This window comes from Podarcis pityusensis (genome assembly GCF_964106645.2).
Source record: "Podarcis pityusensis genome assembly, chromosome: 4".
Lineage (NCBI taxonomy): Eukaryota > Metazoa > Chordata > Lepidosauria > Squamata > Lacertidae > Podarcis > Podarcis pityusensis.
The window spans coordinates 75278067-75305957 of record NC_138027.1 but is presented as its reverse complement, the minus strand read 5'-3'; the positions used below and the strand labels follow the sequence as shown (position 1 = coordinate 75305957).

The 27891-nt window shown below is 41.5% G+C and overlaps 1 protein-coding gene across 2 annotated transcripts in view; it reads left to right on the top strand.

The window, feature by feature from the left end:
- The window catches only part of REV1 (REV1 DNA directed polymerase), a 50018-nt gene that overhangs the window by 20125 nt on the left and 2002 nt on the right, over nucleotides 1-27891 (top strand). The window contains exons 9-22 of one of the 2 annotated variants that reach the window (XM_081003644.1): nucleotides 10269-10389; nucleotides 11420-11548; nucleotides 12475-12629; nucleotides 13771-13890; nucleotides 14422-14642; nucleotides 16448-16620; nucleotides 17948-18050; nucleotides 21780-21927; nucleotides 22150-22340; nucleotides 24308-24541; nucleotides 25061-25172; nucleotides 25290-25504; nucleotides 25683-25833; nucleotides 27248-27350. In XM_081003644.1, the coding sequence (XP_080859770.1) occupies nucleotides 10269-10389; nucleotides 11420-11548; nucleotides 12475-12629; nucleotides 13771-13890; nucleotides 14422-14642; nucleotides 16448-16620; nucleotides 17948-18050; nucleotides 21780-21927; nucleotides 22150-22340; nucleotides 24308-24541; nucleotides 25061-25172; nucleotides 25290-25504; nucleotides 25683-25833; nucleotides 27248-27350 (2176 nt within the window). Of the gene's footprint in view, nucleotides 1-10265; nucleotides 10390-11419; nucleotides 11549-12474; nucleotides 12630-13770; nucleotides 13891-14421; nucleotides 14643-16447; nucleotides 16621-17947; nucleotides 18051-21779; nucleotides 21928-22149; nucleotides 22341-24307; nucleotides 24542-25060; nucleotides 25173-25289; nucleotides 25505-25682; nucleotides 25834-27247; nucleotides 27351-27891 lie in introns of both variants that reach the window. The other variant, XM_081003643.1, reaches the window with a different exon arrangement.

Below are 27891 nucleotides of genomic sequence, written 5' to 3'. Positions count from 1 at the left end.
CTGGTTCACAGATTGGGGTGGGACTTATCGGCGGAACCCATTCAAATGCTATTTGAAGAAGGGCTTTCTTCGGCTGTGAAAGACGAACTTTCCCGGGGCCCCAGGGCGGATTCTATGGACCAGCTGACCAAATCTGCGCTGACCATAGGAGCGCGCCAGGAGGCGAGAGCATTGGAGAGGCGGGAAGGGAAGGGGGAACGTTGGAAGGAGTTCCGCATTCCAGACATTCCAGAGCCAACTTTCCCGCCGGCAGAGCCGATGGAAATCGGAACAGCGCGTGCGCGCGCGCAGTTTCAAAGCCCAGTGAGGGGGGAAAGAAGGAGGGAAAAGGCGCCCGGAAATGCTATCTCTGCCAACAGCCAGGTCACTTTGCCAGAGTCTGCCCCCAGAGGAAGGAATGGCAAGGGATGGTGGGAGCTGTGGAGGGAAGGGGGGAAGAAATACCGGAGCAAGTAAAAGCCAACGCCTGGCTGCCACCGTCGGGGCACAGCAGCCAGGCCAAAGAGCAGTGAAAGTGCCCACGCCAGAACCTCCTAAACCCGCCCTAGTGATAGAAGTGGCGCTAGAGCTGCCAAACGGACACCCTCTAAAGATAAAGGCGCTGTTGGACTCAGGCAGCTCCTGCAATTTCATGAGCAAAGAGTTTGCAGCTGAACACCAGATACAGACGATCCCTTTAAGCAACCCCCTGCAGGTGACCACGATCGATGGCAGGGAGCTGTTGGGAGGAGAAGTCAGCTTGCAGACCGTCCCAATGATAATGAAGGTGGCAAGGCACACCGAACTGATAGCGTTTAATGTGGCCACCTTGGGAGGAGCTCCCATTATATTGGGGATGAGCTGGCTAGCGTTACATGATCCGCTGGTGGGCTGGCATCAGAGAGTGGTTTCTTTTGGTTCAGCACATTGCTTAGAACACTGCAAAGAGGGAAAGGGTTTGGCAGGGGCCCAAGCCACCCTAGCAGGGACTGAAGTAACGGAGAAAGTGAAGGTACCACGACAATACGCAGATCTCCGCGACGTCTTCAGCGAAAGGGAAGCTGACCAACTACCCCCGCATAGACTCTTTGACTGTCAAATCAATTTACTCCCTGGGGCACAGCTCCCTGTAGGCAAGCTGTACGCCATGTCAGACAGAGAGATGCAGGAGCTAAGGGCGTTCATTGACAAGAACCTGAAGAGAGGGTTCATCAGAGAGTCCAGGGCGGTGGGGGGCAGCCCAGTGTTTTTTGTGGATAAAAAAAACACGGACAAGCCGAGGCTGGTGTGTGATTTCAGGGCCTTAAACGCAGTGTCAGAACCAGTGGCCTTCCCTATGCCCAGAATTGACGACATTTTGACAAGGGTGCGGAAGGGAAAGATTTTCACAAAGCTGGACCTAAGGGGGGCGTACAACCTGATACGAATAAGGAAGGGGGATGAATGGAAAACCACCATGTTCACCCCTTTAGGGGCATTTGAATATCTCGTTATGCCCTTCGGCCTACAAGCAGGCTCCGCGTGCTTTCAATCGTTTATGAACCACGTCCTGGGGCCTTTGCTTTACAAGAATTGTGTGGCCTTCTTAGACGACGTGTTGGTGTATTCTGAGAATGAGGAGCAGCATGTGAGAGACGTCAGAGAAGTGTTGAGCAGGCTGCAAGCCAACCAGCTGTGGGTGAAACTGGAGAAGTGTCAGTTTCATACCAAGGAGGTGGAATTCCTGGGGTATCGCCTGTCAGACAAGGGATTGGCCATGGATCCCGGCAAGGTCCAGGCGGTGCTGAAATGGAAAACACCCAAAACAAGGAAGGATGTGCAGAGGTTCCTAGGATTTGGGAACTTCTATCGTAAGTTCATCCGAAACTTTGCCCACCTGACGGCGCCCATTACGGACTGTCTCAGCAGTAAGAAGAAGTTCGTTTGGACTGAGGAGGCGGAGCGAGCATTTGAGGAACTAAAAAGGGCCTTCGCCTCGGAACAACAACTCCTGCATGTGGATTTACAAAAACCGATGAGAGTGGAAACTGACGCATCAGACAGAGCTATTGGGGCGGTGCTTCTGCAGCCAGGGAAGGAGGAGTCAGAGTGGAGACCGTGTGCCTTTTTTTCGCGAAAGCTGAACAAATCCGAGAGGAACTACACGGTGTATGACCGAGAACTACTAGCCATTCATGAGGCGTTCCGGAGATGGAGGCACCTGCTAATTGGCGCACAACATAAGGTGCAAGTGTGCACTGACCACAAGAACCTAGAGTATTGGAGGACGGCACGAGTGCTCAACCAACGGCAAGTGAGATGGGCCCAGGAGTTCTCCAAATTTAACTTTGAGATTTGTTACGTGCCAGGCCCAGAGAACATTAGGGCGGACGCTCTCTCACGCAAACCTGAATATTTGGAGGGGGAGGGAGCACCCGAAGAGAGACATGTCATTCCAGAGGACCGCTGGGTGTGTGGGGCGGCATTGGTGGGACAAAGAGAACTGGTAGAGGAAACAGAGAATGATGAATACGCCCAGAATAAGCTCAGAGGTCTTAGGGGTGAGGGAGAGGAACCAGGGGGTTTCGAGGAAAGAAATGGAGCTTTGTATTACAAAGGGGCATTGTATATCCCTGAAGGAGACTTAAGGGGGAGGGTACTCAAGCAGTTGCACGACAGCCCCACGGCGGGGCATTTTGGACAACACAAAACCATGTGGTTGGTCACCAGGGAATTTTGGTGGCCTAAGGTGAGGGAAGATGTACGGGAGTATGTAAGAGGGTGCGAGCAATGCCAGCGAGCCAAAGGGGAGAGGCGGGCGCCGGCGGGGCTATTAGAACCCTTACCAACCCCAGAACGACCTTGGGAGGCAGTGTCGATAGATTTTATGACTGATCTGCCGAAGTCCAAGGGGAAAACAGCCATCATGGTGGTGGTAGACCTACTAACAAAGATGTGCCACTTTGTAGCCTGCTCGCATGCAGTCACGGCGGAAGAGACAGCGAAGTTATTTGTAGAACACATTTTTAGGTTGCACGGGGTGCCATTGAGGGTGGTCTCAGACCGAGGAAAACAATTTACTTCCAGGTTCTGGAGGAAGCTCATGAGCTTACTGCAGGTGGAGGTCAACTTTTCGACTGCCCGGCACCCTGAAACCAACGGGCAGGCGGAAAGAGCAAACGGTGTCCTCCAGCAATACCTGAGGTGTTATGTCAATGACAGAGAGAATGACTGGGTAGAAAAGTTGGCGCTGGCGGAATTTGCCTACAACAATGCCGAGAATGTGTCCACAGGGATGAGCCCCTTCTTGGCTAATTATGGGTGTCATCCCAGGGCTTTCCCAGGGGGAGAAGGGGAGAGATGGAGCGTCCCGGCAGCCGAGCATTTTGTAGAAGAAATGGAAGCAATCCATCGTCAGCTCCAACTCAACTTAGAAAGGGCGAAGGAAGAATACAAGAGGCAGGCAGACAAGAACCGAAGGGAAGGTGAAACCATAAGGGTGGGAGATAGGGTGTGGCTGTCAACCCAAGGGTTGCCGTTCAAAGGAGGTTGTAAGAAATTAAGACCCAGGAGATTGGGTCCCTTTGAGGTCATTCAACAGGTCAACCCAGTGGCTTTCAGGCTCCGGTTACCCAACCACATGAAACTGCACCCAGTATTTCACAGGTCGTTACTGTCACCGTATGAGGGGGGACGAGAAGGGATGGCCACTCGGGGACCGGTCATAGAAGAAAGAGAATGCAGCAGCCATGTGGCAGAAATCCTCGACGCCAGGTGGAAGGGGGATCAGGTGGAGTATTTGGTAGCGTGGGAAGGAGAACCGGAGTCAGAAAACACTTGGGTAATGGCAGAAGATATCAATGACGAGGTATTGATAGAAACGTTCCATCAAAGGTTCCCAAGGAAACCTCAGCCTGTGGAGAGGTTCCGGAGGGAATACTTTGGGACCACCGATGAGGAGGAGGAGTTGGAAGGATTCCCGGACTCGGAAGGGGAAGGGGAGATGGACTCTGAGGAGGAGGAGTACTTCGAGACCAGGAACCGCAACAGGTGGAGAGAAGTGTTCGAGACATCGGAAGATGAAGGAAGTTCATTCCGGGGTTTTGCCTCCTCACCACCCGTAGAGGAGGGGGCGAGAGGGGGTGAAGGGGGCCCTGGAGGGGAGGTGGATGTCAGGGAACTGCCATCGGAAGGAAGGGAGGTGAAGGGGCTCACACAGGTTGGGAGAGACTCAGCAGCTGAAGAAGGAACCAGTAGGGGGAGAGGAGGTGAGCGGAGGGAAAGTGAGCTGGAGGGATGGCTCAGAGACACTTCTAGCGAAAACAGTGGGGAGGTTTCAGGACCTCCTGTAGGGACACCCACTCCTCGCCGGAAACTGTCACGCAGAGAGTCCAGAAGACGTGTTTCCGTTAAGGAGCTTTTATGTTGGAAGCGATTCCGAAAGCAACCACTGTCGGAATCTGCTAGTGACTAGAGGAGCCATGTCTGAGGGGCTCCGTCACAGACAGAGGTTTGTGGACTTGAACAAACTCTGAGGGGATACGATTTTACGCACAAGCAGCTCATCATCCCATCACAATACCTTTTCTGCATAATTTACATAAACCTCTTTTTCTTCTCCTTATTGTTTTATCCTAAATGCATGCCATCAAATTTTGCCATTTCAATTCAAATTTCCTTCCATAAATTTTATCTCAACTTAACTACTTGCAAATGTTTAGTCAAAGCCTGCTAGTGTTTCTACTTGTTTACAATATTTTTATACATATACAATAAATGCTTCCCATTCTTTTTTAAATTTCTCATTGTCATTGTCTCTGAGCTTTTCCGTAAGTTTTGCCATTTCTGCATAGTCCATCATTTTCATTTGCCATTCTTCTATTGTTGGTATCTTGTCTTCCTTCCACCCTTGAGATATGTAGGATCTGGGCTGCTGCTGTTGCATACATAAAAAGTTTCTGAAGTTGATATTTTTTCTGGTGATCATGGCAGTTTCTCAGATTTCCAAATTTAGCCCCAGCAGAAAATGGTTGAGGGTGCCTGATTTAAGTGGACTGTAATCCTTTAGTCAAGAATAGATATTGTTAGATATGGTTTCCTGAATTTTGTTTTGCGATGTTGCTTTATTCCTAGATTGTCTTGTCCAGTGCAAGACATCTAAGATCTTCCAGTTCTTTAATACATTGAAAGGTACTTTAAAAAAGCCCTGATTCTAAAGTATCATGTAGCATAGCTGTTTTAATAGTGCATTCCACAGTGAAATGTTAGCACAGGATACTGGCAATAAAATGTATGTTCATTTATCCTATTTATTTCCTGCTTTACAGGTAAGATTGGTTTCTCACTTAGAATGATAAAAAATCCATCCCAAACATAGTGTAAGTTATTAATCCTAAATTGATATGTATGTATTTCTTTCGGCCTCTGATAGCATGCCTCGGGTTTCAGATCTGGTTTTGCCCCCAAAGGGAGGAGGCAAAATGAGATTGAGGTGGTCCTGGAGCCTGGCTGATCTAACAGATGGGACAACTCACAAATGCAGCCCTTCTGTTCATCTGCTAATGGGCCGCAGGAGTCTGATACAATGTGTCACTACATATGTCACATTTGTTCCAGTATTGTGTCCTTTAGATACTCAAACAGACATTCCTAAGTATTTTTCAATGTAAATACTTTAATTACAATCAGCATCAGTAGCACTGTGTCAAGTCAGAATTACTTCTAGATTTAGCTTCTGCTATTGGAGATCAGATAGATAACAATATTGAGATTTGTCATAAATACTACAGATTGTGGAGTGGAAAGTAGAGTGGAAAGTAAGGTAATGGGAAGAACTACAGTTATAGAAGTTGTTCTGCTTTCATGTTTTTCACATTTTTCAGAATATTCAGAGATAATGTTTTCCATTCATAGTACTGTGCCATAGTACTAGCTGCCTTGACAGTCCATTTAGGGCTGATAAATGGGATAAAACACCTCAATAAAACAAGGGCATTCATATAGCTATAGTTTGTCAATGCATAGTATATTGACAACACAAGATGCAATCTTTTAACACTTGTTGTAAATAACACTAAAAGAGTGTGCTTACTTTAAACATTTCAGGCATATGTGGAAATGTAGTAGAATTTACACTCAGGTTTTTAAGTTACTTTGTTCTTCTGTATCCTTAACATGCACAATAAATAGCATGAGAGAGGCTTCTAGTGTTTATATGAAAAACGATTATTAAAGTTTGATTTGTACCTCTGTGGGAACTTTAGAGACTTGTGTGGACCTTCAAGCTACTCTTGCTCTCTAAGATTGGATAGTTTCTCCGCCCTCTGGTGGCATTATAGTACCTTTATGGAGACTGCTGTTGTTGTTGTTGTTGTCGTCATAGTTTACTGTGATGTATGTAAGAGCAATTATTATACTCTGGTTTCTGGTACAACATGGTGTAGTTGCTACTGTGCCATAACAAATCCTAGTCTCCTATGCATCCCCATTTTTCCTTTCCTTTACCCATCTTGCTGACAAGAATGAGTTTAGTCACGTGAGCCACAGAACTTGCTTTGTCTTAATAATGCAGGAACACTGCAGCAGTGTACATCTTGCTATAGCAGTATTCACTGTGATGAGGATTGAAGGTGCCATTCTTACCATTATGCCTATCACTTCTTGGACCTTGCGTAACATAGTGTTGTCTTGCAATGCATGCTGATTTAAGTTTTACAAATTCATACAAGGCTTCGCTTTCCAAGAATGTTGGAATAAAAACAGTGTAGAGTGCCTTTCCATTGCATGGTGGAGAAGAGAACCAGGCTTCTCAAATCACTCCCATTATTCCTTACCTTGGCAAAAGTATGCTTCTTGACATAACCCACATGATTTTTTAAACTTTGTTGGTAGGTAATTAGATTTTTATATTTATGCATATTTTGAATTTTTGTATTTCTCAGTGATTTTTCTACTTTCATTTTTCAGCAGTATGTTGACCTGTGGCTAATTTGATAAACAAATGCAATGAGTAGCATGCTGACTCTTCAAGAGTTATTTCCTATATAAATAATTTTAATCTAATGTTTTATTTAAAAGCGGCACATAGGTTTTTAAAAATACAGAAAAAATACATGTACTTTTCTGTAGGAATGATCATGGAAATGTCTGCTATATATAAATTATCCCATATGATAGGTATTGAAACATAATAAAAGCTTTGGATGTGTGTGTATAAATTATTTTTTAACCTACTGGTAAATTCTGTTCTTGTAATCCATGTACAAATTCTAAATAACACCCATCTATGATTTGGAACAAATTCTAATTTCAGTTTATTACATATGACTAACCATGTCATTTGTTCATACCTCCCATTCTCCATGCTGTGTTCTGCTCTTGGCTTATCAATGATCCCTGAGACAGTTACTTTAAGGATCTGTGAATGTTAGTTTGACAAGAAATAGGTGCTTTTTCAACATCAGCCCCATCTTTTACAAAGTTCCTGTTCGTTGAAGGTTCCTGCTTTTATTGTCACTCTTACTGGACAAACGTTTCCAAGCAGTTGAATCTTGGGCCTCTTAAAAACCAGTCTTTAATTTTATCCATCCACAATTGTGTTGCTTTGATTTGCTATCATTCTTGTTCTGTATCTCCTTGAGAGCAGGTAATGATTGTTCTATTGATAGAACTTATCTGACCCAAAGAGATAGGGAAATCAGCACACAGAGCCAATGGGTTAGGTTCCTTTCCTCATCTGCCAGCATTCTCAAGATATGAATATTTTTAGCCTTCCTTTCCCTAAATCCCAGTTTCTTCAATTTTCATTCTAAAGAGCAACAATTTTTTTATCATCACGTGAGATACAGATTTATTCTCAGCGATTTCTTTTTCACAGACTTGGGTCCTGGCCTCTGATTTCTCCATCCGTTGCTCCACATTCACCATGCGCCTGTCTAGTTTTCCAACTTTTGATGAGAGGTTCTCTACCTTGCATTCCAGTGAGGACAATGTGTCTTGCATTGCCCTGAATTTACATGAAGTGACCATCAGCTTAAGGGGGGATCTACTGTGCTGCACTGTGGAGAAGCCCATCGAACTCATGAAGATAGACAAGATGATGACCTCTCATGCCAGGGCGGAAGAGCAAATGGACTAAAGACATTGTTCTTGTTTGGGGCATAATTTGCTCTAATTTGCAGTTGCAGATATGTTGGGTAACTTGAATGAGCCCATCAATACAACAATGCTAAACTGTCAAGATAGTAGCCTATTCATGTTCTGTCTCTCACATCTTTCATCCTCTACATTCTTTGCCCTGTAAAGACTACATCATAATTCATTTCAAACTCAGATTGTGGCACAATTCAGCAGTAATGAAGAATGCACCAGTTTGGAGAAATAACTCTTAATGTTCAATGTAGTAGACTGCAGAAACGAAAGCCAAATCCAAGTTACTTACCTCTTCTTTCAAAGTAAGCATTAGTGTACTAGGGTAGGTCTCTAGCTGTACTTTGTGATCTCTGTGTACAACAGAGACTTAGCATGTTCTTGTACACTGTAACTCATTCCCGTATGTTTTGCTCATAGTTAGTACGTGGTTAGTTTGTTAGGGGCACTTCTTTAACATAAATTTGCCTGGCTCGGACTTAAAAGCTTGTTTCTTGTTTGGTAATCTCAAATGGCCATATATTTTGGACAAATAATGAGCAAAAGAAATTCTAGACGTAGAGGGAGGTTGTTGACCATCAAATGAGAGAAGCTTGTAGGGTTTTTTCTGTTTAAATAGTGTGCTTGAATGAACTACATATTGCATATGTTATTCCCATTTTCTTTTTATTTGTACTGCTTTAATAACAGGTAACTATTTTCAGACAAGGAATAGTCATTGCATTGAATTTAAGTATCTCTGTAAATATGCTTAAAGGATTAGACAAGATGGGTAGGAGAAAATCTTATTTTATAGCAAAGTTAAAAGGAGATTTCATAGATGAAGTGTAACTTCGGTCATAAAATCTTCCATATTTGCTATGTTTAAATCCAAACTTTAACAAGTTCACATAGCTGCTTTTCCCTTTGTAACTGTGGTAGCACTTTTCCAATTCCCCACAGAATAAATTTGTGGGAAATGAGTTCTTTGAAAAGTGCAGTAAGTGTACATGTGTGCATGGCTCTCTTTCTACCATGAAAAAAAGTTGCCACTCTGCAGGGTTGGTTGAGGAGCCAAGCATAAGTTGTATGCTTTCACAAGGGCCTTTCTACTTGGATTTCACCAAGATCAGCAGGCAAAGGAGAAACATTTAGATAGAACCCTCATAAGTAATAACAGCAAGGCGTTGCTGAGGGACATTTTTGCTTTAGAAAATCTTCTCATAAGATTTTCACAATTGTAGCTCATGAAACCAATTTGTAGACCAAAAACCAAAGCCTTCCATTTTGGGCTCTACATTCCAATCTTCTTTCTGTTTGGGTCGTTAGCTTACACCTTTGTGTGGGATATTGGGGGGGGGGGGGGCCCTACTGTGAATTTATGAGAAGTGAAACTTGAATTGTTACTATTTTTAGTTATCACTCTGGAATGCAGACATAAAATCTTTAGATTGCTAGATAATAACAATTGGAAATCTATTTTAATAAATTATCAAATCCATATTAGGGCAATACTTTTATTTGGCTGACGAAAGTCTCACAAAATAGCATGAAAGCTTTTGAGTACTTCAGAACTCTTTATTAGGCTGGATGATAAACTCCACATTTTGGGTTTGGGGTGGGGGAAGCAAGAGAAGGAAAAACAAATGAGTTGATGTTGAAGGCATGTTGCCTGCATACGATCAGTCTCAAGATGAAATTGGGAAGGAGACAGCAGACATTCAAATAAAACTGTTTGTGTGCTATTCAGGTATCAGGTTTCTCAAAGGCCTCCCAAGAACAAGAAGGTTTAATAATGGCTAGTCCCCCATTTGGAACCACAACAACTGGCGGTTACCCAAGTTTGTTTCCATCCATAGGCTCCTTACCAGGTAGAAAACAGAAATGGAAAGAAACTAGGCAGTCTGTATGTTGGCAACACAGTTGCACCCTTCCCACCTTAGTGCTTAGTCTACCATATAGTCTGTTGAAGAGTTATGGAAAACTCAAAAGCTTAAACACAATTTTGTGGTATTTTGGTAATAAAGTTAATTCCTTAATATGCATTGTGGTTATTAATTTTTGTAGGCCAACACTGCTACCCTTACTTTAATAAAATAACTTTAAATATTGTATTAACTTCTTATGAAAGTAATTTATTTTTAACCATTAACTACAATATAGCTAAAATATTTCTCAAGCAGGAGCAAGTGAACTGGACTCACCAGATGAAGATAATCCAGAGTCTACGCAAGTGAATGGAATTGACTTGGAAATCTCTGTGCCATCAATGGCTGAAATTGCATCTTGCAGTTATGAAGCCAGGTAAGAGGAAACTATTTCCTGTTAGTGAGTTGTGAATTGCAGCTTTTCCTCTCATTTTCCTATGTAGATGTCCACCTCACATGTTCAGGACAAGAGAAGAAAGAGGATGAGAGAACAGCTCTCATGCTACAGCTCTTCAAAGAGAGCATATGTATCCTCATTCCCTCGCTAAAATGCCCTTCCCCAAGGCAGACAATTATTTTCCTGGGTTTTCATTTTCAAGTTGCTCCCTAAAACATACTTGTTCACTGTGATTTATCTCTATGGAACCCGCCCTGCTTTTCAGTAACTCTGAAGTTATACATATGGGGTTAGGCTCCAGCTAGTGCACCAGGTTAGTTGAATAGCAGGGGTTTGTGCCTGTGCCTCACTTCTGTGTTGTCCCTGGATGATAGTTCGTCAAATGGAATGTCATTGCCACCTAGCATCCAAAGGTGGGGAATGCACACAAAGTCTAGGAAGTAAGCATTCCCTTGAAGACCTTAACTCCAATTTATTTCCTGTCTTCAGCCAAGGCAATTTTCCTCAGTCTTAGTTTCTGTTTTTGTCCCTGATCTCCAAAAATACATCTTAATTGCCTGGCTGGAGAATAGCGAGAGGAGTGTGTGTGTATGTGTAAAGAAGCCTACTGTAAAAGAGGCAAAATTTCCATTTGTTGCACCACACTCTTCTGCTTCTAAATTGTATGGTGTATTGTGCTGACCAGACCACTGTGAGATTTGGTTCCAGGCTAGTTGCCAGAAGCATTGTACATTCCTTATATAAAGTCAATGTGGAAAAAAGTCAAGTTCTAACTCGTGACAGTAAATGGTCTGATAGATTGTTGTTAGGATTTCACCACCATTATCAGCAATTTCTTGGGCATCTGGTCTCACATTTACATACATTGACTTTTGTAATGTATCAGTAATCTGCTTCTTTGAGGGCACTTTATTATCTCCAGGTGCAAGAACAGTGAAAAATTCCAAATCCGTAGTTGTTTTAACTTTATAGACTGTTGACATTAAACCAATATTATGGTTGTTTTTAGGCAAGTTGGTATAAAGAATGGAATGTTCTTTGGACAAGCAAGACGATTGTGTCCAAATCTTCATGCTGTGCCCTATGACTTTCAGGCATACAAAGAAGTTGCACAAAGCATGTATGAAACCCTGGCAAGGTAAAACAAGTATTGGGAAATTAATTATTTTTCTTTTTGATGTGGTTTCAGGTGCTCCTGCAGACATTTCATTAACATGTCTTTCTGTTTTAATTTAAGAGAAATCTGTGAGTTTGCCTTTAGACTGTTACTTGTAATGCTACATGCTTTGGAAACAAAACCTTCAATGGGGGGGATTCTTTAGAGGTTGCACACCAGAGTATTTTTAAAATAGGATTTTCAAGATCAGTTTGATTCAGCATTGGCTGACCAGGTAAAGAATTCCCAGTGGAATTGGAGAACCTGGTTCATATTTGAATGTTATATTAAAAAATAGTGTTTACCTGGAATTCTAAGAGCTAAACTTAGACCTGGCTTGATACCTCATTTCTTATTCAGTTGTTTGGCCCATTCACCTTAAAAATGTAGTGTTTGAAGCTACTTCACACACTAAAAACTGAGTGTGGGTGAGGTGAACTTTCTCCCCTTCTCATGAGGTGGAGAGAAGTTCATAATATGGCAGGGTACCGGGAAGTTAAGGGTGGATGGTTCAGTTCCCCACATTTGCTTTCCCCTTTTGGGTAAAAAGAAGAACTCATTTCCCCACTTGTTTATCTGAGCAGAGGCATCGTGTTTCCATCTCATCTAGACTGGTCCTAATGCATCAGATTTTCTGTTGATGTACCCTTTAAATATTACTTTGAGTTAATGAAACGATGGTGTCAAATGCTTGGAATAAGACTATAGTAAAACTTCTCGAGCTCACACTGTACTAACAAGAATTTAGTCCTAAGAAGGAAAGTAGTATTACCTATGAATTTTCTAGTGCACAGTTATATATTTAGGTTCCACAGAACTAGAAGATAAGACAGTTGGGGAGATTTTATTTGTCCCGTGTTTGGTGAACTGTTGCTGCTGTTTCACTTCCTTTTACTTTGTGTTGATAGCTATACTCATAACATTGAAGCAGTCAGTTGTGATGAAGCACTAGTTGACATCACTGAAATCATTGCAGAAACCAGATTGACAGCAGAAGAATTAGCAAGTGTTATCCGTTCTGAAATAAAAGCCAAGACCAAGTGTCCTGCTTCCATTGGAATAGGTTAGTTCATGGTTTATACTAAAAAAAAAAAAATCTAAACAATGTTAAGATGGGTTTAAATGTCAACTTAATACAAATGTGCATTTATTACAAATGTTTGCCTGGGCTTTAGATGAGGGTTAATCCAGCTATATTGATGTATTAAGCTAATCTACTGATTTGTAATGTATTTTGTCCTTACTTTATGAATGTAATTTTATTGCTGGTTTTATCTTGTTCATCACCATAATATTTTTCTTAATATTGACATTATAGAAACTTCTGCAGATAAAATAATGACATTATCATTAATGCACACCTTAATATACACACATCCTTATCACTTTTCACATCCTACATTGAATGTATGGATGGATACAGCAGAATCATTTCCCTGCTTCAGGCCTTCCATGCTCTCAGCTTGACATGCTTGTGGATCCTGTACACTGGATTCAGAACACTGGAAAACCAGACGGACACTTGGATGTCACTAGTGGAGTTGGAGTACAGAATTCCATTCATCCCTCCCCATGCAACCACCTCCACATTTTAGTGCAGTATGCATAAATTCTTCATATTCTCCTGTAGCTGCTACTGACATTCATAAGAACATAAGAATCATCTTGGATTAGACCAAATGCACTTGTAGTCCAGCATCCTGCTCTCACAGTGGCCAATCAGATGCTTATAGGAAGTCCGCATATGGGACCTGAGTGCCACAGCAATCTCCCTACTTGTGAATCCCATCAACTGGTATTCAGAGGCATGCTGCCTCTGGCACTGGGGGTAGTAATAGCTGTCATGGCTAGTATCCATTTATAGTATTATCCTCCATGAATTTGTCTAAACCTCTTTTAAAGCCGCCCAAGTACCACTACATTATGTGGTAGCAAATTCTATAGGCAAACCATGTGCAGTGTGAAGAAAGGCTCTCATTTACCAAAGGAAATTGCATAGCTAGTGTTTATAGCAAAAAAAACATCACATGTGTCCTGGCTGGTGCTGTAACTGCCTTCCTGTGTTCACAAGTCTGAGGGCATAAATTTTGAGATCCACCTTCCTCCTCCTCTTCTCCAGGATGGTGATATACCAAAGTGTGAATTAATATTTTTAATAACAATTTGGAATTTATTCAGCTACATTCTATTTGTCATTTTTTTAGGTTCAAACATTTTGCTGGCTAGAATGGCAACGCGCCGAGCAAAACCAGATGGACAATATCACTTAAAGCCAGAAGAAGTGGATGATTTTATCAGAAGCCAGCTTACTAGCTATCTTCCAGGTAAATTTATGCTAGTATAATCACTCCCAGTTTTGTATAAAGAGTCATAGTTCTCTCAGCTCCCCTCCCAAGACTTTGCCCTGTGGAACACAACTCTGAAAGTGATTATCCCTTACTAAATTGCTATAAGCATTTGATTTATGATCATGCTGGGTGAGAAATGCATACAACACTCTCCAAAGCTTGAGAGTGGCTGTGGCTTAAAACATTTTCATTTTGAGCAATTTATCTCTTATAAAATGTACAAGCAAGGCAAAAGAACACATTTGTACCCTTTGAATATGTCAACATTCAGGTGTTTTACAGTCTCTAGTGGTGTTTTTACTTAAAGCTCAGAATTATTTTAGATCCTGTAATATGTGGTGTTTCTAGTTGCTTGCTGAAATGTGAATGCTAGAATTTGGCATCACTGTTGCTTGTTGTACTAATAGTTTCTGGGCACTCATAAATATTAATACACGTTGGTTTTCTTAAGTGAATTACATTTCCCAGTTGTAGACTTCAAAAGTAAAAATGTATTTATTTTTTCAGGAGTTGGTAGGACAATGGAATCCAAGTTGTCATCTTTGGGTATAAAAACTTGTGGAGATCTGCAGTGTGTCACAATGTCAAAGCTTCAGAAAGAATTTGGCCCCAAAACAGGACAAATGCTCTACAGATTCTGCCGTGGTTTGGATGATAGGCCGGTTCAAAGAGAGAAAGAGAGAAAATCTGTTTCAGCTGAGATAAACTATGGTATAAGATTTACCCAGGTAAAAATAATCATAACCTTTGTGCAGTAATAAGTCAGTATCTTAAAATAACTTGTCTGTAATGTAGCTATTTAGCTGCATTTTTTCTATGTTTAATTCTTGTCCGTAGCTCAGTGGTAGAGCATCTCCTTCACGTGCAGAAGGTCCCAGGTTCAAACCCCTGCTTCTTCAGCTATAGTTAGAAGAGATCCCTTTCTGAAATCCTGCAGCCCCACTGCCAATCATTGTTGATAATACTGAACTAAATGGAGTGGTCTGATAACCTCCCTGTGTTCCTAATGCTGAAATGTGTGACCTTTAGGCAGATAGCATATTATTTCACTTGACCATAAGTAGTGTATAACAGTGATTTTCAAATAATGTTTGGGATTTCTTGCATGACCATTAGAGAGTTCTTGTCAACAATAGCTGAGTACACTCGCTGTAATGCGTAGCTGTAGGAGAAATGTTGGGTGTGTACTAAGGTGCACTCTTTGCTCATGCAGGGCCCTGGGCGCATCCGCCAAATTTCACCCTCACTCTATGTAAGGGTGTGTTGCTCTGTTTAAGTTAATGCAGAAGGTAGGAAGTTTGAAAGCATGTACAGTTGACCAAGTGAGTCAACTAATATGTTTTATAAAAAATGAATGCAAAGGGTCAGTGCTCTTCCATTCTGTCTATGCAAGCATTTCAGCCCACCAGATGAAAATATCTCCCCTCTCTTGGGTACTTTTCTGGGAATTCTAGCAACACCTGCCCCAAGCCAATTTTGGGGCATGGGTGGAAAGCCCCATTGCACAAGCAGAAGTCACCAAATTGGTGACACCAAACTGGGAGGGGTGGCTAACACCCCAGAGGACAGGATCACACTTCAAAACGACCTTGACAGATTAGAGAACTGGGCCAAAACAAACAAGATGAATTTTAACAGGGAGAAATGTAAAGTATTGCACTTGGGCAAAAAAAATGAGAGGCACAAATACAAGATGGGGGACACCTGGCTTGAGAGCAGTACATGTGAAAAGGATCTAGGAGTCTTGGTTGACCACAAACTTGACATGAGCCAACAGTGTGACGCGGCAGCTAAAAAAGCCAATGCAATTCTGGGCTGCATCAATAGGAGTATAGCATCTAGATCAAGGGAAGTAATAGTGCCACTGTATTCTGCTCTGGTCAGACCTCACCTGGAGTACTGTGTCCAGTTCTGGGCACCACAGTTCAAGAAGGACACTGACAAACTGGAACGTGTCCAGAGGAGGGCAACCAAAATGGTCAAAGGCCTGGAAACGATGCCTTATGAGGAACGGCTAAGGGAGCTGGGCATGTTTAGCCTGGAGAAGAGGAGGTTAAGGGGTGATATGATAGCCATGTTCAAATATATAAAAGGATGTCACATAGAGGAGGGAGAAAGGTTGTTTTCTGCTGCTCCAGAGAAGCGGACACGGAGCAATGGATCCAAACTACAAGAAAGAAGATTCCACCTAAACATTAGGAAGAACTTCCTGACAGTAAGAGCTGTTCGACAGTGGAATTTGCTGCCAAGGAGTGTGGTGGAGTCTCCTTCTTTGGAGGTCTTTAAGCAGAGGCTTGACAACCATATGTCAGGAGTGCTTTGATTGTGTTTCCTGCTTGGCAGGGGGTTGGACTCGATGGCCCTTGTGGTCTCTTCCAACTCTATGATTCTAAGATTCTAAGTCTGTTGGCGCAGCTTGTTTTGTGAATCCTTCCTATGGTTTATAAATATTCTGGATTAATTCTGTCAGTACAACTTTCAGTATTAGACTGTTCCCCCTTACTTTTTTACAACCCATTTTATCTATTTCTAGCCAAAAGAAGCAGAAGCTTTCCTTTTGAGTCTTTCAGAAGAGATCCAACGTAGATTGGAAGCTGCTGGTATGAAAGGCAAACGATTAACTCTCAAAATTATGGCCAGAAAAGCTGGGGCCCCAATAGAACCTGCAAAATTTGGAGGCCATGGAATTTGTGACAGTATTGCCAGGTAAACAATTTTTCAAATAATTATAGACCTAGTTCTGTAAAGTACTGGTAATGTGAACTTGAACATAATCTTTCTTGGTGTTATATCCTAGACTTCTAAGCAGGTACTTTTTCTTTTTTAGTGCATGAGAATCTAATACATTTTACCTATCTGTTTCTGATTTGCTTCAGTGAATGGCATAACAGATGAACATTTTTGTGGGATATACAAGATGCCTTGTAAAAATTAAATTGCTAGTTAATTGTGGACAATAAACTGACTAAAACAACCTACTCTGCTGATCTTCTCTTTTGTCATGTTCTACAGCCTTTCCATGACAGGAGCCTATAAAACATTGTCATCATAGTATAAGCATTTAGGGGACGACTGTAGTTCCCTATCCTGGTTACAAATCTAAGCTTTATGCAGTTTTCTTACTTCTAAAAATGGTTCAATGACTTACATACTGGTTTTCCTTCAGTCAGCAAGCATGGTACATAGGGTTTAGGCTCTTTGGACTAAGGAACACATTCTGAATTTTCAGAGAATGCTGAGCGCTCCAGTCAAAAAAGGCTGCCATGGAGGCATGACATGACATGACAAAAATGGCTCCTGTGGAAGGGGGCAGGGCATAACATAAAATTAGAGTATAATCATTGCTAATTTTCTGCCCATAATCTCGTGCTTAACATGGGGACTTAACTGTGTCCTGCTGTTCCCAGTTGTGAAGATAGTTTTTTAATGGCACAAGAGCCCTCTTTTCCCCAGTGCCAATCCTAAACCAAAGCATAGGTTGCCATCCTTTACCTACTTCTTGGGAGCAAGCCCCATTAAACATAAAGAGTCTTACTTCTGAAGTAGACATGTATATTAGTACTACTGTATGCTGTAAGTTAACTATACAGTGAATTCTTAATAAATTCCTGGACATCAGCAGAAGGCATGTCTAAGTCTCTTTGCAAACGTTTAACAATATAAAAACGTAAAACGAAACAATAACATCATACAAAATTAAAAACAAGTTAAAAGCAAAAATAAATTAAAAACAAGTGAAACACTGTTTGCAGAAGTATTTACTCTTGCCTATGTTGAACCTCCTACCATTGGATGCTTTAGAGTTCTTTTTCTCTTCCACTCATAATAGTAAAACTCTATAATTGCACAATCCACACCATGCATAAGTTTATAAAACCTCTATCATATCCCCCTTACCTTTGTTTCCCATGGTTGATAGATCATTAGCAACTAGTATTTGCAGGCATGCTGATTCTGGAGTAGTGTATAGCTATTGCAAGTAGTAGCCATTGATCAGGAACTTAATGCATTTTAAAATGTGTGTTCTTTGTAGGACTGTGACTCTCGACCATGCAACAAATAGTGCCAAAGTGATTGGTAAAGAAATGTTGAACATGTTTCACACGATGAAGTTGAATATTTCTGATATGAGAGGGGTAAGTGTTAAATCACTGAAATTGCCAAGCTCCTACACACACACACACACACACACACACACACACACTCTTCTGCAAAAGTATTTACTATTATTTAAGCTCAATTTTCCCCTTCATGGATCACTGCCTTGCCGTGGCGAAGGGGCTTGAATAACTCGGAGAAGCTATGAGCTATGCCGTGCAGGGCCACCCAAGATGGACAGGTCATAGTGGAGAGTTTTGACCAAACGTGATCCACCTGGAGCAGGAACCGGCAAGCCACTCCAGTATCCCTGCCAAGAAAACTCCATGGACAAAGACAACAGGCATATAAAAGTTATGACGCTGGAAGATGAGCCCCTCAGGTTGGAAGGCGTCCAACTTGCTACTGAGGAAGAGCGGAGGACAAGTACCAGTAGATTCAGAGCTGATGAAGCGGCTGGGCCAAAGCCGAAAGGACGCTCAGTTGCGGATATGCCTGGAAGCGAAAGGAAAGTCCAATGCTGGAAAGAAAAATATTGCATAGGAACCTGGAATGTAAGAACCATGAACCTGGGTAAGTTGGATGTGGTCAAAAATGAGATGGCAAGAATAAATATTGACATCCTGGGCATCAGTTAACTAAAATGGACGAGAATGGGCGAATTCAGTTCGGATGACCATCACATCTACTACTGTGGGCAAGAATCCCGTAAAAGAAATGGAGTGGCCATCATAGTCAACAAAAGAGTGGCAAAAGCTGTACTGGGATGCAGTATCAAAAATGATAGAATGATCTCGATACGAATCCAAAGCAGACCTTTTAACATCACAGTAATCCAAGTTTATGCACCAACCACTGGTGCTGAAGAAACTGAAATTGACCAATTCTATGAAGACTTACAACACCTTATAGAAATGACACCAAAGAAGGATGTTCTTCTCATTATAGGGGATTGGAATGCTAAAGTAGGGAGTCAAGAGATAAAAGGAACAACTGGCAAGTTTGGCCTTGGAGTTCAAAACGAAGCAGGGCAAATGCTAATAGAGTTCTGCCAAGAGAACAAACTGGTCATCACAAACACGCTTTTCCAACAACACAAGAGACGACTCTACACATGGACATCACCAGATGGGCAGCATCGAAATCAGATTGATTATATTCTCTGCAGCCAAAGATGAAGAAGCTCTATACAGTCAGCAAAAACAAGACCTGGAGCAGACTGTGGCTCAGATCATCAGCTTCTTATAGCAAAATTCAAGCTTAAATTGAAGAAGGTAGGAAAAACCACTGGGCCGGTAAGATACAATCTAAGTCAAATCACAGTGGAAGTGAGGAACAGGTTTAAGGATTTAGATTTGGTGGACAGAGTGCCTGAAGAACTATGGATGGAGGCTCGTAACATTATACAAGAGGCAGCAACTAAAACCATCCCAATGAAAAGGAAATGAAAGAAAGCAAAGTGGCTGTCCAACGAGGCCTTAGAAATAGCGGGGGAGAGAAGGCAAGCAAAATGCGAGGGAGATAGTGAAAGATACAGGAAATTGAATGCAGATTTCCAAAAAATAGCAAGGAGAGACAAGAAGGCCTTCTTAAACGAGCAATGCAAAGAAATAGAGGAAAACAATAGAATGGGAAAAACCAGAGATCTGTTCAAGAAAATTGGAGATATGAAAGGAACATTTCCTACAAAGATTTCCATAATAAAAGACAAAAGTGGAAAGGACCTAACAGAAGCAGAAGACATCAAGAAGAGGTGGCAAGAATACACAGAGGAACTATACCAGAAAGAACTGGATGTCTCGTACACCCCAGGTAGTGTGGTTGCTGACCTTGAGCCAGACATCCTGGAGAGTGAAGTCAAATGGGCCTTAGAAAGCATTGCTAATAACAAGGCCAGTGGAAGTGATGATATTCCAGCTGAACTATTTAAAATTTTAAAAGATGATGCTGTTAAGGTGCTACACTCAATATGCCAGCAAATTTGGAAAACTCAGCAGTGGCCAGAGGATTGGAGAAGATCAGTCTACATCCCAATCCCAAAGAAGGGAAGTGCCAAAGAATGCTCCAACTACCGCACAATTGCACTCATTTCACACGCTAGCAAGGTTATGCTTAAGCAGTATGTGGACCGAGAACTCCCAGAAGTGCAAGCTGGATTTAGAAGAGGCAGAGGAACCAGAGACCAAATTGCAAACTTGCGCTGGATTATGGAGAAAGCTAGAGAGTTCCAGAAAGACATCTACTTCTGCTTCATTGACTATGCAAAAGCCTTTGACTGTGTCGACCACAGCAAACTATGGCAAGTTCTTAAAGAAATGGGAGTGCCTGATCACCTCATCTGTCTCCTGAGAAATCTCTATGTGGGACAAGAAGCTACAGTTAGAACTGGATATGGAACAACTGATTGGTTCAAAATTGGGAAAGGAGTACGGCAAGGCTGTATATTGTCCCCCTGCTTATTTAATTTATATGCAGAATTCATCATGCGAAAGGCTGGGCTGGATGATTCCCAAGCCGGAATTAAGATCGCCGGAAGAAACATCAACAACCTCAGATATGCAGATGACACAACCTTGATGGCAGAAAGTGAGGAGGAATTAAAGAACCTTTTAATGAGGGTGAAAGAGGTGAGCGCAAAATATGGTCTGAAGCTCAACATAAGAAAAACGAAGATCATGGCCACTGGTCCCATCACCTCCTGGCAAATAGAAGGGGAAGAAATGGAGGCAGTGAGAGATTTTACTTTCTTGGGCTCCATGATCACTGCAGATGGTGACAGCAGTCACAAAATTAAAAGACACCTGCTTCTTGGGAGAAAAGCAATGACAAACCTAGACAGCATCTTAAAAAGCAGAGACATCACCTTACCAACAAAGGTCCGCATAGTTAAAGCCATGGTTTTCCCAGTAGTGATGTATGGAAGTGAGAGCTTGGACCATAAAGAAGGCTGATCGCCGAAGAATTGATGCTTTTGAATTATGGTGCTGGAGGAGACTCTTGAGAGTCCCATGGACTGCAAGAAGATCAAACATATCCATTCTTAAGGAAATCAGCCCTGAGTGCTCACTGGAACGACAGATCGTGAAGCTGAGGCTCCAATACTTTGGCCACCTCATGAGAAGAGAAGACTCTCTGGAAAAGACCCTGATGCTGGGAAAGATGGAGGGCACAAGGAGAAGGGGACGACAGAGGACGAGATGGTTGGACAGTGTTCTCGAAGCTACAAACATGAGTCTGACCAAACTGCGGGAGGCAGTGGAAGACAGGAGTGCCTGGCATGCTCTGGTCCATGGGGTCACGAAGAGTCGGACACGACTAAACAACAACAACAAAGCTCAATTTTTCCATTAAGGTTACAGTATAAGCAGGGTGATAAAATTACAAATCAACGTCATTGAAAACAGATCAGGTTAGTACTTTGGTTTGAATTAAAATGTCACTTGAAGTGTTTGAGAGACTGGACAGTGACAGTCCAAATATTTTTATTTAAATGGAGATATCAACTCTTGAGTAAAATCACAAAGACTTCTTGAAAATAACCTGTTTTGAAAGACCAGTATCTCCATTTTTAGACTTCGTTGAGCTTATTATACTTATGTTTGGTTCTTCTTGGTCACCATAAACAGAAAGCTATCGTGTATACTGCTTACTTATTATATTATAAGAATTTAAATACTCTCCTATAAGTAATGTTTAAAATATTAGCTACATAATTTGTTGAAAATGGTTTCTGTTTAGAAACAATGTGCCCTTTTGTTGCTTTTTAGGTTGGAATTCAAGTACATCAGTTAGTTCCAGCTAATAAAACAACTTCAGCTGTACATTCTGGATTTTTACCTGGTGGAGCTAATTCCATCATTGATCTTCTGCAAGTCCCAAAAGCAATAAAAAACTCAGAACAGCAGCACAAGGAAGGTCAGTAAATGGAAATTGTGCTTCCTTTCTCACAGCTTCTTATTGACTGTTTTACACATTTTTGTTTGTAAACATTTTTCTTATTGATAACTTCTTTGTATTTCATTAATAACTTGTAATTTTGCAATAATAGAAAGTAAAACAGAGCAGTCAGGCTCCTTTAATTGTATGTGCTAAGTATTTCTGAACAGTTAAACTTTTTTCTTTTTTCTGCATTCATAGTATTTGTGGCTGCTGTGGATGTTGAAATATCTTCCACATCAAAAGCATGTACAATTCCAGCGTCTCTGACATCTAATGCCAATCGTGTTGCCAACAAATCTGAGCCTGTAGTCAGTCTGAATGGTTTGCACACACCTATCAGTATAAAATCAAGACTTAATTTAAGTATTGAGGTACCATCACCTTCCCAGGTAAAATTTTCTTTCTGGTAAGAACAATGTAAAGAAAGGTCTGAAGTTTTTCTTGCTCTTTCTTAATACAAAGCAAATAATGGATATGATCCATATTTTTATTCTGTTCCCACCCAGTGTGTGATACTTTGCATGAGTCTTTGGAATGCCTCAAGCAATAGATGTGAACACATTACTACATTTAAAGTGCAGTCCCATACATGTCTACTTGGGAGTAAACATTTTTAAAGGTTAATGGGATTTACTGCCATGCGAAAGAATATAGAATTGTACCCATTAGCATTTCTGTTGGGCAGACTGGTTTTGAACTAGAGTTAATATTCCATTTTAAGGGGGAATCTAGTGGCCGAGTTTTGCTTCATATTTGATGGTAATCTGATCAAAACACGGCTCTGTTTGGGGAAAACTATGGGATCATAGGAGCTTTGATGCATACTGGGTGGCACTGACAGAGCTCAACCTTTTGGAGAGAATGATCAGACATGACCTATATTGAGAGAACCTTAGAATTTTATTTTGGGCTGTTTTTCACAGATTATTAGAAAGAAAGGTTGTACAGTACCTCCTTCATACTGCAAAATGTGTATTGCTAAGGTATGGGAACAGTTAGTTTTCCCCAGTGTAGTTTCCCCAATGTAGTTGAAATCTGTAGGGAAGCTTATGAGATATTAAACTTGTGGAGAAGCTATATTTTTCTTCAGACAATACCGTAATAATTTCGTAATCATTATCCTTTGGATTAAATCTGGCCCAGTTTGGACAATCATAGCTTAATAAGCTGGGATATAAAAGATACGCTTGTTCACACATGCAGCGCCTTTGTTTCTCCCTTTGCAGCTTTCCTGAATGCAGTTAGTCACTAATTAGCCACGGGTTCCTGTTTTGTCTGAACCAGGCTATCATGGCTATTGGCTTTGAAAAAGTCAGGATCCTAAAACATGGTTTATGTTGGTTTAGGATCCTGATTTGGGAAACTATGGTCAACACTTCTGGCTTAATTGCAGCTTGTGCAAACGGAGGAATGAAGGAGCTATGTCTAAATTGGTTAATTTAACTTTTTGTTAGATATATTGTATGGAAAATATATTGTAACAATGATAAAATATTAATTTAAAAGTACAGTATATAAAATCCTGCAAGAGAATATATGCAAAACACATGTTCTTGGATGGATAAGTTGTTTGCAGTTGTTAATGGCTTCTGTATGGGTTTTTGCTGTGCAGATAGCTTTTTGGTCACTAGCATATGAGAGAGCTGTCCCTTTAAGCTGTCCCTGCGTCTTGGCTGTATCAGCACAACAGTGCATAGAATGTGGTATAGCTCCACCTAGGCATTGATTGTATGAACAATATGCTAGTGTAGAATGCTCCATGGGAAGTGATCCATAAATGAAATATGCATCCCATGTTGGAAAACAAGCCCCCTCAGGAGAGCCAGGCCCCCCTCGCAGGTTCCCGGAGCTTGTTTACCGGTGATCTGCCCTGGCTGCAATCCCCCGCAGTCCAGGAGATCTAGATAGGCGACATTTCCCAGCATGGAAAATGCACACCCCATTGCTCTCATATCGTAACATCCCATACAAACTCTTTCATTAATTTTGATTAGAACACAAATAACTAGTACAGGGGAAGAAACAGCTTCTTCAGTTATGCCTTTTGTATCTGTGCAATTAAGCAAGCACAGAATAATACAATGGTACCTCTACTTGCGTTCACCTCTGGTTACGTATCCTTCGGGATACGTACGTAGCAAACCTGGAAGTATTTTTCCGGGTTTCGCCCCGCATGCATGCGCAGAAGCAGCCCCTCCAGTTGAGAATTCCTTGGGATGCGACCGGAGCTCTGAAACGGATCCCGTTCACAACCAGAGGTACCACTGTACATAATCTCCCTCTCCTCCTTGCAGATGTGTGTGTTTAAAAGTCATTTCTTCTGAAACTGAAAGATGAATGTTGTTTTTGTTCATAGCTGGATCAGTCTGTTTTGGAAGCACTCCCACCTGATCTTCGAGATCAAATAGAGCAAATGTATTCTCTTCAGCAAGCAGAGACGTGCGATAGTAGCAAGAAGGAGCCTGTGAATGGATACAATACTAGTTTTCCTCCACAGCCTGTTGGGGCAGTTCTCTTACAAATACCAGATGTCAAAGAACCAAGCAATGATACCGGAATAAATGTAATAGCACTGCCAGCATTTTCACAGGTGAATGACAGTATGTGTTTGATAACACACTAGTAGACCTTTGCATTTAGTAATAAAGTATTTGCTCAGGGATTATAGATTTCTAGTTTCCCTGCTCTGAAGAAATTTGTACTGTCTAAAGTTACAAACAGCACAGTGCTTTTTATAATTTAGACTGATGTTTTATTATAAACATTGAGTATTACAGTGGTACCTCGTGTTACGTAGCGTCCCCCTTACGAATGCTGCAGGTTACACGCTCCACTAACCCGGAAGTAGATGCCCTTTGTTGCGACCTTTGCCCCAGGATGCAAGCGGAAGTCGCGCTCTGGTGGCGCTGCAGCAGCGGGAGGTGCCATTAGTGAAAGTGCGCCTCATGTTACGAGAGGTTTCCTGTTACGTGCGGACCTCCAGAACAGATTAAGTACGTAACAAGAGGTCCCACGGTAATCCATTTCATAAATGAGACAAAAGTCAGAAATGTAAACATCAATGTTATACACCATTGGTATGACCACAGATGGATGTTTCCTTGCTTAGGTGGACCCTGAAGTTTTTGCTGCACTACCATCAGAGTTGCAGGAAGAGCTGAGACAGGCATATGATCAAAGACAGAAACCTATAGGGGCAGTTTTCCAGCAAAGTACCACTGGTAAGTCTGTAGTAGAACTTTGTCAAATAATGTTCACTGTAATTGAAATAACTGAGTGAGGATCATCTCTTTAGTCATTATGTGCTCAATAACTCTCACTCCTTTTATTCCCATTAGCAAAGAATCCTTTGCCGAACTTGAAGCCTGTTACGAGAAACAAGAAAAGAAGTAGGAAAAAAAACCAGGTCAGCCCAGTAAAAAAGAACCACAGTCCTTTAAAAAACAAGCTCTTTGGGAGTCCTGCAAAAAGTATGGCAATTTCTGTTGGGAGCCCACAAAAATTAATAGATGACTTCTTGAAGCAGGAAGGAGGAATCACTGACAACTCTCAGGTAACTTTATCACAAATAAATACAGCATTCAAATATTTTTAAGCTAATGTTTTATTGTTTGCTTGTATTGTCATGAGGTTTTTAGTGCTTGAGCTGCTTTTTTAAGGTTTGGAGTTGGGAATACAGAAGAAAAAAATCCACATGTGCAGTACTACTTGTGTATTTTGTTCATAAACAGGTGGAATTGGCACAAACCACAGCAAATACTTCCACCCCATCCGTTTCACAGCCACTATTGTATGGCGCTACTAAGGCCCCTAATCTAGCTGGAGCTGTTGAATTCAATGATGTAAAAGCCTTACTCAAAGAATGGATTACAACCATAGCAGGTAAGCTTGTAGTTATTTCATTGAATTGTGTTTTTATGGAAATATTTCCAATGAAAGAAATAGAATTATCATTTAAAAGTCTGAACTGGAAGGCTTTGTCTCTCTACTGGATACCACTAATTGCCATTTGACAGACATCACTGCGTATTAGGGACCCCTATTTCTTTCCTTTCAAATACAGTGATACCTCGGTTTTTGAATGTCTCCATTGACAAACATTTCAGTTTTTGAACACTGTAAACCTGGAAGTAAATGCTTCGGTTTTTGAACACGCACGCCTTGGAAATCAAACATGCCACGCGGCTTCCTTATTGTTTTCCGTATTGAGTTTTTGGTTTTCGAACATTTCAGAACTCAAACGGTCTTCTGGAACGGATTACGTTCGAAAACCAAGGTACCACTGTATAATTTTATTTCCATCATCTTACTGGGGAAAAGTAAGTAATACTTTAGCAGTAATAAGCATGTGCAGCCTTATTCTCTTTGTTGCTTGGCAAAAGATGGGCTCTCACGTAACTCTTCTGTAGTGTTCCAAGGGCATTCACATTTCTGAAAGCATCATTTGGGCCATGGTATCTCCTAAAACATTGGTTTCAAATTGCATAATGATCAGATATTACAGACTTGAGATGGTTACTATTTGTAGGAAGCAGTGGCTCCGCAAGTGTCTGATAAATCCTACAATCATCAACAGCTCAAGATTAATAATAGGTAAAAATTTCCATATTGATCTGTGGATAAAGATAGTTTGTCAGGAGTACAGGTGCAGTCTTAATGCCGTGTTCACACCAAAAGCCAGACAGTTCATGATCTAAAGATGAGTTTGCCTGAGGATTGAAGGAGGTTTCACTGAACAACCTTCTCCAAGAAGGGAAAGGTAGAGACAGAACTTTACTTGGCTAGGGAATCTTCATACAAGGAGGGCTTTAGTTGCCGCAGCAGCAGCCTCCAAATAATAGCAGATTATAAATGTGTGCGTCACACTACCCTTCCTGACTGAAAGCACATTTATTCCTGACCACATCTACTCAAAGGCAAGTCCTGTTGAATTAATCGGTGCTTACTCCTAGGTATGTGGGGTTAGGATTGTATTTAATAGCCCTATATGAACACACTAGACCCCATGCATTGACTAAAGGAAAAGGAACTACCAGTTGTTATTCAGATGAGCTCCAGGGAGGGGAAGATCATCCTGGCCTGAACTGGATGGCATCCCTCAAATAGCTCACTTTGTCCTAGCTGGAAAATTGACCTCCCTTTTCTTACTTTTTACCTCCACTTCCCTTACTTTGTGGGTCTTTTGTAGTATGTAAGGCTAGTGGCAGGACCTGTGTATGTCTCTCTTATTATTGTGAGCCACAGTACCACAAGCAGGGTAAAAATGCATTAAATTTTTGTCCATTTCATTTCACAGATCCCATGGAGGAAGACATCCTACAAGTTGTGAAGTACTGTACTGATTTGATAGAAGAAAAGGATTTAGAAAAGTTGGATCTGGTCATCAAATATATGAAAAGGTAGCTTAATTTTGGGTCTTACCAATTCACATTTTGTTATAGAACTTTCTTTATCCATCTAAAAAGGCAATTATGAAAGCTTGATGGGGGAAAAAAGTGTTAATTCTCATTCTACTCATTCTGTTCATTTTCCCAACTAAAGGTCTTTCCATGCGCTTATTGGGTTTTTTGTTGCAAAGAATTTGGGCATTTGTTCTCATTGTAGCATTTGTTTGTGGCTATTGAGTTTTCCAGTGTCACGCTGCCATGGTAGATATGTTCATCAGAACATCAGCAATGCCATGTCCTTTGTGAACTTTTTGCCTTAAGTTTGAGTTGTAAACAGACAAATACTTCTGACACTCTCTAAAAATGCCATTGAAACTAGTTCTTCTCCCCTCCTCCCCAGCATTTTGAAAGCAGCCATGGACACCCAAGCACCTTCCTCTTCTGTAGCAAAGGGAGGTTCAGAGGGTTCCCAGTTGGCAGCAGCTGAGTTGGGGCACTGCTGCACTGCAGTGGCAAAGGAAGTGCACTCATACGTTCTTGTATAGGCTTGCCA